Below are 13,204 nucleotides of genomic sequence, written 5' to 3' on the forward strand. Positions count from 1 at the left end.
CTCAAAGTGCATCTCCCAAGTCACCGCATCCTGTTGCAATCCACAGTCTCACACAGCGGACACTGTTTCTGACAGACTGAGCAACACTTCAGCCATCAGCAGGACACTTGACAACACATAATTAACAAGCAATAATGATCCTGATAGATGAGATTACCCAGAGCTAGATTAGAACTTGAACTGTCGCTAATGTGTGGGAGCCAACCTGCAATAAATCAATGCCTCTTCCAGGTATGCATCTGATGAAGTGAGCTGTAGCTCAGAAAAGCTTATGCTCAAATAAATTTGTTAGTCTTTAAGGTGCCACAAGTTCTCCTTTTCTTTTTACAGATACAGACTAAAGTGGCTGCGACTCTGAAATCTTCCAGCTTGGGTACTCAGCGCAAGGACAACACTGGTCATTCACGGTCTCAGTTTTGGAGAGTGACTTTCTTAATTCAGTCTAATTTACACTGATGAACCCAAAAGTTAAAGGATCCCAAAGCAAAGCTCAAAATAGCTCAGTGGACAATTTAAGAGTTTGCCAACAAACGAAAGATGCAACATCATGTACATAGGGTCAAACATTGCTAGATGAGCTGCACAGATATGCAAGACGACCAGGTTCCTGCCAAATGGGCGTATAGACCAAACAGACAAAATACAGACAGGCAAAGGGTGGGGGAAAGGGATGCAGCACAAAAAGAAAGGACAGAAGTGGGGATGTTTGGCACACATTTTGTTTACTCCACAGTTTGTGTTCAATACTGTTTGTTTTGGTTTCACTATTTATAATTGTGTTTACATTTAAATGTAAACTAAAGACAATGCCTTTTCCTGCCATGCTTGTTTTAAAAATATACATGGTTTTGTTTTTGTTTAAACACAAACACAAAATTAAAACAAACTGTCTCTTCCTGCCTTTTTCTTTATTTGCTCTTCTGTTTTAAGCCTGTTGCTTGATTTCTATACCTCTTGGTGGCCTGTTTTGCATTTTATGCCTTCCCGCCCCCCCTTTTAATTATTTATTACAGCTCTATATGCTTTATATCCCTTTCTTGTTTCACTTATAAAAAGCCTTGCATCCCTTCCCTCTCCTCCTCATTTTCAGCCCGCTATTCTGTGCGGAGACAATATCTGCATTCAGTCTTCGGAATAATTAAGGGCCTTAGTTTTGTTAAAGTGAGATTTTAAATTGGATATACATTTTTAAAGCCTAATGGTTATTTCCATGGCAGGATTGTAGAGTGTCAATACATGCAGAATTGCGGACCTGGCTTGAAGAAAGGGTTTGTCTCTCTGAATTCTTACTGGCTTCTCTTACATACATAAACCCAGACCTTGCAAAATAGATAATGTGGGGGTGCCTGGTCTACTTGTAAGAGTTAGGTCAACACAACGGCAGTGCTCAGGGATGTGAAATATCCATATCCCAGTGCGCCATAGCTATGCCGACCTAACCCCCAGTGCAGATGCAGCTTCCATCAACCTAGCTACCATTGCCGTGGAAGGTGGAATCCCTACAGCAACAGAAAAACTCCCTCCGTCACTGTAGTGAGTGTCTATACAAGGACACTACAGTCCTAGTGTAGACATGTTTATACAATGGCTTTATTACACGGCCTTAACTAGGAGTAAAGCTCCCTAATTTTTAGCAATACTAATGAGAGGCTGCTACAAGAAACTCACTGATGAGAAAATGATCAACGTAACAAACTTAAGTTACATATCACCATGCAATATATGTCAACTGCATTATGTTCCCGAATCTAGAAGCGCAAAGAGGATACACCAGTATAATCCTTCTTGATGTTAAGAATTTAGTGCTGGTGAAAGGTAATGACTTGACAGCCCTCGAGAGCGAAGTCTTTTTAGGCACAGAGCCCTAACACCATCTGCAGCAGAAGTTCAAACTTATTCTTGAAACAGCCCTGCCAATGTATTTGCCCTCTAACCCGAAAGAGCCACACCTTAAGGTATGAGTGGGGAAATCAGTCCCTATTACCAAGGTAAACCATGGCCTTTCTCCTGATGCTATTAGTAGAGTGTCCATTTAGTGTCAACTGTGCTGATGGTTTTGGTTTTTTACGGCGTGGAAACCTGTCACAGCTCCAATGATGCTACTACGAACATTGTTGATAGCAGTGAAACGGTCCAGAATCCTGTCAGTCCCACTCTAATTCTGTTTGGGAATGCGATGAGCAGCTGCAGAAACAGGCACCAGAGCACCACACTGAACAGGAGGACCCATAAAAAGTAGGCTGAAGTGAGGGTAGAGTTGTGGACCCCACATCCTGAAACATTCAGAAGACTCGAGGACACAGATGGGCATGAAGCCATCAGCCCTTAGGAAACTCCAGCTAGTAAAGAATTCTGCAGCAAACTTCCCCAGCAACTTAAGCTATTGCAAGAACATCAAACCTGCCCACCAGTTTCTCCACTGGCTTCTCACAGAACACTGAGTCAAGTTCAAGGTCTAGTTCTTACCTTCCAAGTGCTCAATGGCTTGAGCCCAGCATAACTAAAAGATTGAGCCCAGCATGACTAAAAGCTCTGGAATGAAGATCATGGTCAACAACTCCACTCCACAGGCACAATGGAACATTATACCATATGGGTAAAGTTCATCTGTGCAGGAGAAAGAGCTTTCTCGGGGGCTGGTCTGCCATTGTAGAATGAAATCCCACAGGAGTTGAGGACTCTCACAAAACCTCACCATCTTCTGCTCCAAGTGCAAGGTACACTCCTTCTTCCTGCTTCTCTAATACAGTCAGAGCAGAGCGGACATTTAAAAAAAAAAAAAACAACCCTTAACAAAACAAAAAACACTCCACTGCACATATCCTCTCCCCAGGGGGAGAATTCTGAGAGAGAGAGAAAATGAACCATACATGATAGGTCATGTCATCTGATGCACTGCTGGAAGGCACTCAAATACTATAGTGATAAAAGCAGCATACAAATCTTTTTAGACGAGATGAGATGGGTGTGGAAAAGTGAAAGAGTTCCTCTGTCTTCCATAGGCCATGAGGAGTTTCACATTTATTCCACACTATTAGCTAGAGCCCCCTAGCAGGGTCCAAGGACTTCACCTGGCAGGAATCACAGCAGCCGGGTGTGGGGCTGGGCTTCTCTGGACATGAATGATAGTTCTATCACCCTTCAAGTCTTTCGTATCTACCTCTGGCCAGAAGGGGTCTGGTCAGTGTTCCAGGTCCTGCTTCCTGCAGACCTGGGCTGGATGCAAAGAGGAGGAGATCAAGAAGGGGAAAGCTTTACATCACAATGCAGGTCCAGAGCTATTCAGACCTCCCTAAGCAGCATTAATTTATGTCACAATAGGAGTTACTCACAGAGAGAATTATACATCTTTGGCTAACACACTGCCTGCTATTCCTGCCTCCAGACAAATAATCACAATAGATGTTCCCAGCTCTATTAAAACTGGGGGGGGGGAGGAGAGAGAAAAAAAAAAAGCCAAGCTCACCTCACTTTCAGCCTCTTTATCAAAAGACATTGTGGTTCCTGTCTACCCCCAAGCCAACAGTACACATCACGACTGGCACCCTATCCCGACAGCTTCAATAAAACTACAGAATACAATAAGCAAGCACAGAGACTGTCACCTCATACTCAAAATGAAACGGAGACAATACTGGACAACACAAGAAAGCTTGCACTGATGTCTGTATGCAACTGGCCACTCTATAACTAAGAAGGAAGGCTTCAATGACACCTATCTTGCGGGAGTACTAGATTTAAAGGAGAACGTTGAAAAAAAAAAAAAATGAAATGAACACACTGCTCAAATTGTAAGTGTAGCTAGCTATTCAGTAACACTGTTGCAGAGAAAGCCCTGAATTTCATAGAGAAAGAGGAGAAGGGGTTATTTAGCCACGATTCGGCTAAGAGATGTCCCAATTACCAAGGGGACATTGAAACACTCAGAGAGGGGAAGCACATTTAAGCGGATTAGAAACAATTAAGGTTTACTTTAATATCAAGCGATGAGAAAAAAAAAAAAATCAGCAATTAAAAGCCTCACAAGGGTAATTATGTGTAAATTCTACCCCCTCCCCATCTTATTTTACAATTATGGTAGCACAGGCTATGAAAACTCATTTGACAGCAATTGCCTAGGAAGACGGACACTCACATCTTATACAATATCTACATTCGCTACAGTACTTGAATAACCACACAAACCTGCACAGTACACGTAACCATGCAATCTCCTTGCTCCAATATGGCTGGAGCGGCTGCAGGAAGAAAAATACAGTAACTGGGTCACAAAAAAGGACAAACTACTGCATCCAAACGTTTCTGCAGCCTTATAAGAGGCTACAACCAGGTTCAGATAATCATTAGGTGACCAATCACAGCCTGCAAGTTGCGGAGTTTCAACCCAGTCCCAGCAGTCCCTGCAAGGGAGAATAAAACCCTTATCTTGCTCAGCCATGTGTCGCCAGCCACAAACGGCAAGAGAGCTACGCCCAAAGCCAGCCTGTTTGAGTTTAGCCAGGGTCAGAGGGACTCTGACGAGAGAAAGCATGCTCATGTGCAGTCCTGATAGAAACAGAAGGAAGAAACCCAAAACACACACCCACAGGTCTAAAGCCAGCGTAACCACCTAATCTTAGTCTAGGATAGACCCGACAGCTGGAAACACTAACAGAACATCATCAAGCCAAAACCATTCAGTACCAGAAAAACTGTGGCAACTAGCAAGGAACTGAATAAAGAGTGAAAGACTGGAAAGCATTAAAAGAGCTAAATATGTATAGCCTGGTTAAGAGATTATTAAGTGAAGGGTGCATGATCATTTACAAGGATGAAGGGTGTGAACGCCAAGGGTGAAGGGAAATTGTTTCCTATAGTCCAACGGGTGGCAGGATTCAATCACAAAGACAGAAGATCTAGGCTGTTTAATTGTCTCCCAAAAGAAGAAGGGGAGGGAAGCCTTGCTGTTTGGTGTATTTAAGCTTCTGAATCTGAATCCTTCTCGCACCAAGAGATGTCATTTAGGGCACAAACAAGGTTCCATTACCCCGATCTATCTTTGAACACTCTTTGCATGTCCTCTCTGTCAGTGGTTTTCAAACTGGGGATCACGACCCAGTACTGGGTCACGGAATGTCACGCATTGGGTCGTGGCGACTCTGGTCAGCACTGCCGAATGGGCCATTAAAAGTCCCGTTGGCAGTACTGCCCAGCTAAGGCAGGTTAGTCCCTACCTGTTCTGACACCGCGCTGCGCCCCAGAAGCAGCCAGCAGCAGGTCCGGCTCCTAGGCGGGGGAGGGCCACGGGGCTCCACGCGCTGCCCCCGCCCCGAGCACTGGCTCCGCACTCTCATGGAGCTGTGGGGGGCAGTGCCTGTGGGTGAGAGCCACATGGAGCTGCTTGAATGCCTCCGCCTAGAAGCCAGACCTGCTACTGGTCGCTTCCGGGGCTCAGCATGGTCCACGGTGCCAGGACAAGCAGAAAGCCTGCCTTAGCACCCCTGCTGTGCCGCTGACCAGGAGCCGCCCGAGGTAAGTCCGTGCCCCAATCCCCTGCCCCAGCCCTAAGTCCCCCCAAACCCAGAGCCCCTTCCTGCACTGCAAACCCCTCAACCTCGGCCCCACCCCAGATTCTGCACCTCCAGCCCAGAGCCATGCCCCCCAACCTCCTGCCCCAGCCCTGAGCCCCCCCAACCCAGAGCCCCCTCCTGCACCCCAAAACCCTCATCCCTGGCCCCACACCAGAGCCTGCACCCCAATTCAGAGCCCTGACCCCCTCCCACACCCAGAACCCCTCATGCCCAGCCCCACCCCACAGCTCTCACCCCAACCCTCAGCCCCTCCCACACCCCAAACCCCTCATCCCCAGCTCCATTGGGCAGTGGTCATCAACAATTTTCTTCAACTAGGTCGCCAGAAAAAAAAGTTTGAAAACCACTGCTCTGTGTCATTAAATCCCCAAAATTCTCTCTCCAAGTACTGTTTGACACAGGGATTCTTTCAGCTGCCTCCTTCTCCAGTAGTCCAATAGCACAGATGCTCTGGCTTCATTCCTAACATGACCCAGATATTTCCATCTTCTTTTCGGGATAGCTTTGAAAATAAGGAGTTAACTCTCTGGCCAATCTCAGCATTTGTTATAAATTCATTTAACTCAACGCCTAGTGTTTTGAGATATTTACACACTGGGGGAAAAGATGCTAGAAAATGTCCTGTAGGAAACACTCCTACTTTGGTGGGCTAGATAACAGTAGACCTTGAAGATGCAAAACACCTTTGATTAAACAGAGCTGGGCTGACTGCTTGCTGCATTTTGAGAGACCAACATCTCAAACTGGGCCAACACGAATTGGCTGCATTGCATACCTGGGCAGACCCAGATTCAGTTGCAGGGATACCTAGAATCCTCTGAGAGTCTTAAACAGAAGGAGCTATGAGACAAAGAGAAAAAGGAGAGGGCTGTCTGGTTTTGTGATTTGGCCTGTTGTCACTGGAGCAGCACTGAAACGGACTATTCCCGTCTTTGTCCTAACTTGTAAACTAGTGCCAGAAATGAGATCAACAGCAAGGGCTATGAGCAGGACAGCCGTGTAACCCTGCGTGTAACCCTGCACAAAAGGAACGTCAATCAGATATCACAAATAAAGTTCAAGGTGGTCTCTGCTACATAGGTTGGGGAGGGCGGGGGAGTGAAAAAGATTATGCATATGGACAGCAGATCTTTTCCCGAATAGGTATTTAAGAATCTATCATTATGCAAAAGGCCCATGACACAAACTGAGAAGGATGTTGGCTCATACTGCCCACCCTGCTATGTTCATGTTTCTATTTGGCACACGTGTGGATGTCTAAACTTTTAAAAAGGCATTCCATGAAAGAGTAAAAGCCAGGCTAACATACATCACTGGCAACCAGAGAGAGTTGAACCTGGAATATGCTTTTATATTCTTTAGGCCTAGTAACCTGCATTTAGGTTGCACCTGCTTTATACTCCCACGATTAGTAGCAAGACATAAAAAGGAAATATAAATTTTTTTAGCCTAATGGGACAGAGAGCCTTTCACTGCTAGGCTGCCAGGACAGGGGTGGCCAAAAAGACGCCACTATTTGAAGGTGTTTGGTGCCATACATGAATGAATGCGTGGCCTCATTCCAATTCCTAGTGAGCGGATGTTCACATCACGAGAACACACCGTCACATCTGGCACTTTGTCAACTGTCTCAGCCAAGGAACAAATGGGCCATGAAGACTGAATTACCCTCTCACCATTAGACCAAGGGTTCTTCCAGGTCAGAGGTGAGGCACAGTGGCAAGGCAAAGGACAAGCCTCCTCACACCTGCCATTGCCCATGCTGTACTCTGTCATTACAGAAAGCTTTAGTTTCCAGGGCTGTCAAGCCAGCATCTTTTCCCAGCATTAATATTTTTATTCAAAGCTTTTAATTAAATACTGCACATGAACATGCCTGTGACATTACAAAACAGCAGGAAGTGGAAGTGCTTATGTTTTTGTACTGGCAGTTCTAATGCAATAAGGGAAAATATTTTGTGTTTTATTAACAACCAAATCCACTGCCTTCATGTATCCCCTTCACATACAGCAACTGAATACAGCCTACTGTCCTTACAGAGGTGCTGGAACAATTTTTTTTTTTTTTTTTTTTAAATAGTGGGGGTGCTGAGAGTCATTGAACCAAACCGTAAATCCTGTATATGATGGAAACCCTAGTTCCAGTACCTAGTTGTCCCTATGATGTCTTTTAAGTTGTTTTAGGGAATGCATTTCTTTTAAATATGAAAGAACTCTCCTTGCTGTGTATGAAAATGGTATATTACAGCACTCATACAAATGTCAGTGTTAATGCACATGCTCTGTAAAAGAAAAACAAGCCAGCATTCAGAGTATAGTGGTTACAGTCCCACCTATCATACCAGAAAAAATGAATATTGCAAAAATTCATTGCAAATCCTCAATATTCTGAAAAGAAACATGATAAACAGAACATAGTGGACCTGATTCTTGTTTACACCAAGGCCCCTTTATGCTACTCAGGCAGTTTAACACCCATTAAGGCCCCTTTACACTCCCAGAATAGTGTAAAAAGACTTAATGCACATGAGAATGAGGCTCAGTCACTCTTCTGCTCACCTTTGGAATCTACAAGGCTACTCACAGGTACTGGAAACAGTGAATCATGCTCCTGTCTCAGCTGCTGATGTACAGCCCACATAAGGCCCAAGTGGTCCAAACCTCACACAGTTCCACTATCATCTTATGTCATCGCTTCCAAACGCGCACACACCCCTATGCCCTAAAATAAATGATCTTGCCTGAAAACCTCAGAAGACATTTTCCCTGGTTGCCTAGAAATGGAAATACAACTTAAATGCACTCCTTCCTTCACATCACGCTACTGTCTCAAAGCATATGGAAAGTTTGTGTGGAATTATCTGATGGCTTTTATATCATCCAAAGCTCTCCTAGCAGAGAGCAACATTCCAGTCCCCATCCCTGAAGAACCCAATAAAAATGAAAAGGTACAAAAACTGCCAGAAGGGAAAATGGTGTTTTACACAGAGCCAAGAGAATGAAGAAGTCACCTGACGCAGACAATTGGAAAACACCACTATGATATGGCAGACATACCTGTTAATCAGGTATGGATCTTGTCCTCACCTGAAGTGACCTTTCCCTGAATGACTAACTTGCTGACCCAATAAAGAACAAATATGTATACAGTCCCACCTAATACACAAGATGTTTGTAGCCTAAATTACATCCCCTTCCCAGGAAGCCCCAACCCTTAATTTTACCTGATTTCCTTGGGTACTTCAACCCTCTAGCTCTGAGGCTGAAAGAAGATGCCCTAATTCCTACAGATATGGATTAGCTGTTTTAAATATTTTGATATCAAACTTAACCCAGATGAGTTAATTTCAATTGCTCAAGAATATTTATCAACTCCAAAATCAATTTACCCCCACTTTCCTGATCCTGCCAGCCCTCTCCCCTCAACCTTTCAGGCTGTCACTAAATCCAAAAAGAAGGCAACCAACTTTGGAGCAGGGAAATGGGTTTTTTGTTTAACAAAATCCTGTTTCATACTAACCTGTCCGTGATTGTGGACTGTGTGCCACTCATTGGAGCCCTGGGCAAGGAGTCGTCTTTTTATCCAATTTGCATTTTACTATTCTTGCAGGGATCTCCCCAGATGCGTTGCCCCCACACATAAACCAGTGTTCAAGATCCAGCCTTGCTCCAGAAGAGAGACTCACAGAAGGCAAATTCAGTTCAAAAACACCTTAGCTCAGTCAGAATATCCAGATCAAAGGGACTCTTACCAAAAAAAAAAAAAAAAATCAATCCAACAACACACACAAGTTCTCCCGGGGGCAAAAATGTCCCAAAAGGAAGAGAGAAATCTTCAAACGTGATAAATCCTCAAGAGCGTCCAAACCTTTAAATGCTGGGGAAAGCGTGGTTAGGGGGAGATCCTGATCTGAGCCTCAGTGGGCTTTGCTAACTGGGCCCAGCAGGGGTATCTGTTCCTCTGTTTACTTTGGGGTGACGGGGCTCCACTCCCAAAACACCAGGGTGTGCAATCCTATGGATTTGGGGGGCGGGTGCCTATACACACCCTCCCCGGTGGGGAAGCCGACACAACCCCCCTTTACGGGATTACAGGCGGCGCCCCCGCGGCCCGTCACGCTCTCGGGGTGCCCCCTCCGGGCGCCGGGGTCCCCTATCGGGGGGCGCCGAGGTGCGGCTCACAGCCCCCCCGCGCCCGCGGCTCCCTCTCCTCCTGGGGGCGCAGAGCGGGGCCCATGCCCCCCCCCGGGCCGCGGCTGCCTGTGGCCCCCCCCGCGGCTCTCAGGGCTCCATCCCCGCCAGCCGGGCCCGGCTCGCTCCGCTTCCCCTGCGGGGCGGGGGCCGCCGCAGCCCTGCCCGGGCCCGGGCCGCTCGCCGGGGTCCTGGCCCGCCCGGGCCTCTCCTGCCGGCCTCGGGCGGGGGGCTCCGTCCGCTCCCTGGGGGCCCGGCGCCCGGTCCCAGCGGGGTCTGTCCCCGCGGCCTGCAGGGGCCGCGGCCGGTCTGCGCGGTCCCGGCCCGCTTCGGCCCGGCGGGGCCTCTGCTCCCGGTCCCGGCTCGGTGCCGCCGGCCCGGCCCGGCCCGGTCCGCCGCCGGCCGGGGGGCCCCGGGAGCCCGGTCCTGGCGGCGCGGCGCGGCTCCGCCCGGCTAGTCCCTGGCCCGGCTCGGCTCCAGCGGCTCCCGGCCCCGCTCAGCGCCCGGCGGGTGGCGCGCGGCAGCCGGCCCGGCTCGGGTCCGGTTCGACGCCGGTTCCGATCCCCCCCGCCCCGGGCTGCGGCGGCTCTTTGCGAGCGTGTGTGTGTGTGTGTGTGTGTGTTACTTCTGGGACCGCATCACCCCCCCCTTGTGGATCCCTGCGCGGCGCCTCCGCCGGGAGTGAAGCGACCCGAAAAGGAGTCCCCAGCTACACACCGCCCCAGAGAGCAGGGGGACCCCCTCCCAGCACACGGCCGGGAATGCCCCCCCCGTACCCTGCAGAGAAGAGCTTCTCCTTAGACACACTGCAGGGGATACCAAGCCCCCCCCCCCCCCCCCCCGCCGCCCCAGCAGACTGGGGAGGAGGGAGCCCCCAGTGCACAATACTGGAAGGACCTGCCCCATCCCTAAAGCACTGAAGGGAAGGGACCCCCCTCGGCAAGGCAGTGCCCGTAGGGAAACCCACTGACCACCCCAGGGCACTGAAGAGAAGTAATGCCTCCACCCCAGCGCAATGCAATAAAGCAGGGGTCCTCAAAGGTGCAAATTTCCTGGTCAAGGTAGAGTCAAGGTCCAGACTCCAGAGAAAATAATAATAAAAAACCCACCAGTAATGATAATAAGTAAATAAAAGATGTCGTGGTCCATTCAAAAGCATCTGGCGGTCCTGATTTGGCCCGTGGTCCACCTATTGACTACCCCTGGAGTGAAGGAATCTTCTCCCCTAAATGCACGCCCAATGAAAGGATGGGAGACTGAGGCATAGCATGAAGACCAGAAGGTACCACTACACTGAATGCACTGAAGAGAGGGGATCCCCCGCCTCAATGATATGCAGATATGGACCCCTCCATCCAAATGCACTGAAGCAAAGGGATTCCCCCCCCCCCGCCCCCGCCCATGCACTGTAGAGCCAGAACCTCTCCACACCCCTCCCAAATGCACTGAAGAGGGGAGATTCCCTCTCCTCCGCCCCCCATCCACTGAAGAGCTGGGATCTTACCATTCTAATTCACTGCAGACAGCCGCCCCACCTTATCCCTAATAAAGGCAAAAAGATTGACTCCCTGGTAAAAAAATTTCGGGGTGGGGAGGGAGAGATGGGTGCCTAGGAAAACTCCTTCACCTCCCACTTTTAGGAAAAGTTTTCAGGCAAAGATGCCTAAAGTTAGGCTCTCAATCTCCATTTTTAATGTTGCTCCCACTGAGTTGAGTTGGCACTGCAGGTCCCCAGCACCTCTGAAGAATCAGGCCCCAAGGTGTCTCAAGGCGGGGGGTCGAGGGGGGGAGTTTCCAAAACTGGAGAACCCTGAATCAATTACCCCTATTGGAAATTGCTGCCTTGATGGCTTCTCAGCTAGTACGTGGATTTTCTGTCCTTTTCTAAGAGCTAAGTATTAATAGCTATTTCCTTCCAGTGAGCTGCATTACCATTTGCTAAAAATATTTCTCTTACTGCCTTCAAAGCGCTCCCATAAGCTACATCTCCTCAAGCTATCCCTCCTTTCCCCATCTCTCTCCACCCACACCCTTCCTTTTCTGTGCAGCTACCCTATGCTTTGTCTTGTCATGTCTTATGCAGCTCATTAGCTCTTTGGGACAGGGAGGGTCTATTGCTGTAGCTGATGCTCTGTAAAGTGTGAAACTGTGGCAGTGGAGAACCGTTGTGTGATAAGTAAATAAATAAACTAAAATAAGAGGGTACCCACAGAACCAAAGTAACAATGGGAGTGTCAGTAATAGGATGCTGGAATTACCAGAGCTTTTTGTGGCTTCACATCACAGTGCTAATACCCCTCATCTGGGTATATCTCACTTAATCAATTCCCGGCCCTTGCAGGGGATTTGGTTGCACCTTGAGCCCTCCTGTTTTCTGCAGATGGCACCTAATAATATTGTTGCCTGAGTGGTGTAATAATTTGGGCTATTTTGGTTTGCGGGCTTGCTGGGCGGGGGGGTGCAGGGGCTGGTAGTGGCCTGTGATAAACAGGAGGGCAAACTGGATGCGCTCGAGTGGTACCCTCTGGTCTTGCTTGGATGCTTGGTTTTCCAATTGTTTCACTGGGAGTTATTCCTGTGGGTGGGGAGAAAACCTACTGCTGCTGATAGACCAGAAGGGCGCCATGCGCCCTCACCCCCTACCAAATATTCCAGTTAAGGGCCTCACCCTGCTCCCATTGACATCAAAGGGAACAGGATCAAGCCATAAATTAACCCTAATGCCCATTCCCACATTTAAACTTCCATGGACGTGGCTGTCCCTCGCTTGTTCCCCAAACCATCTCCATCTCTTGAATCCCTAAAACTACTGCTTCCCTGCCATACCTTTGTATGGTCCCCCCCCACCATTTATAGACTATACTAGGCTTGGGGAGAGGTTTAAAATTTGCTCATCAGTTTGCCCACCTGGTCCTGTTTGTGTTTAAACTCTATTGTTAATGTCTGGTAGCACAGACTGTATAAATAATAACGATAAACCCAGCAGCTGAGTTCTGTATCATCTAACCCCACGTACCCACCACTCCTCCTCATCCCCACCCCTGTTGGTACCAAGCGTCCACCCAAGTGCCATGTTAGTAGGTGCCAAAGATTATTACCCCTATATTACGAGTTCATGAAACTCCATTACCATGTGGCATAGCGCCAAGGATTCAAGCTATTACTACGTTATCAAGTGGCAAGAGTTCATGCAATATGCCATGGGTGCATGACACAGCTCCATTAGCAAAGTTTGGTGGCAGCGCCTAGTCTCCCAAACCCAAGAGCTTAGCAGCAATATTCTACGACCAGGAGTGCCTATCAGTCTTTTCTTACCAAATGCCATAGGATTGTTGTACACGCTGCTCTTGCCAAGCATCAAATGCTCGTGGCAAGGCCAAAGCGACTTAGGACACTGGCCCGTGACCAGATCACTAGGGATACGGCACAGTGCCCTACTGTAA

The 13,204-nt window shown here is 48.2% G+C and overlaps 1 protein-coding gene across 4 annotated transcripts in view; it reads right to left on the minus strand.

Moving 5' to 3' along the window:
• The window catches only part of ARHGEF12 (Rho guanine nucleotide exchange factor 12), a 103,105-nt gene extending 93,003 nt beyond the window's left edge, over positions 1-10,102 (minus strand). For 2 of the 4 annotated variants that reach the window (XM_037882415.2, XM_037882414.2), the window contains exon 1: positions 9,091-10,102. In XM_037882415.2, the coding sequence (XP_037738343.1) occupies positions 9,091-9,122 (32 nt within the window). In that variant the 5' untranslated portion in view covers positions 9,123-10,102. Of the gene's footprint in view, positions 1-4,185; positions 4,320-9,090 lie in introns of those variants that run through there. The other 2 variants (XM_037882416.2, XM_037882417.1) reach the window with 2 other exon arrangements.
• Between the last annotated feature and the right edge of the window lie 3,102 nt (positions 10,103-13,204).

Source organism: Chelonia mydas, chromosome 22 (assembly GCF_015237465.2).
Source record: "Chelonia mydas isolate rCheMyd1 chromosome 22, rCheMyd1.pri.v2, whole genome shotgun sequence".
Lineage (NCBI taxonomy): Eukaryota > Metazoa > Chordata > Testudines > Cheloniidae > Chelonia > Chelonia mydas.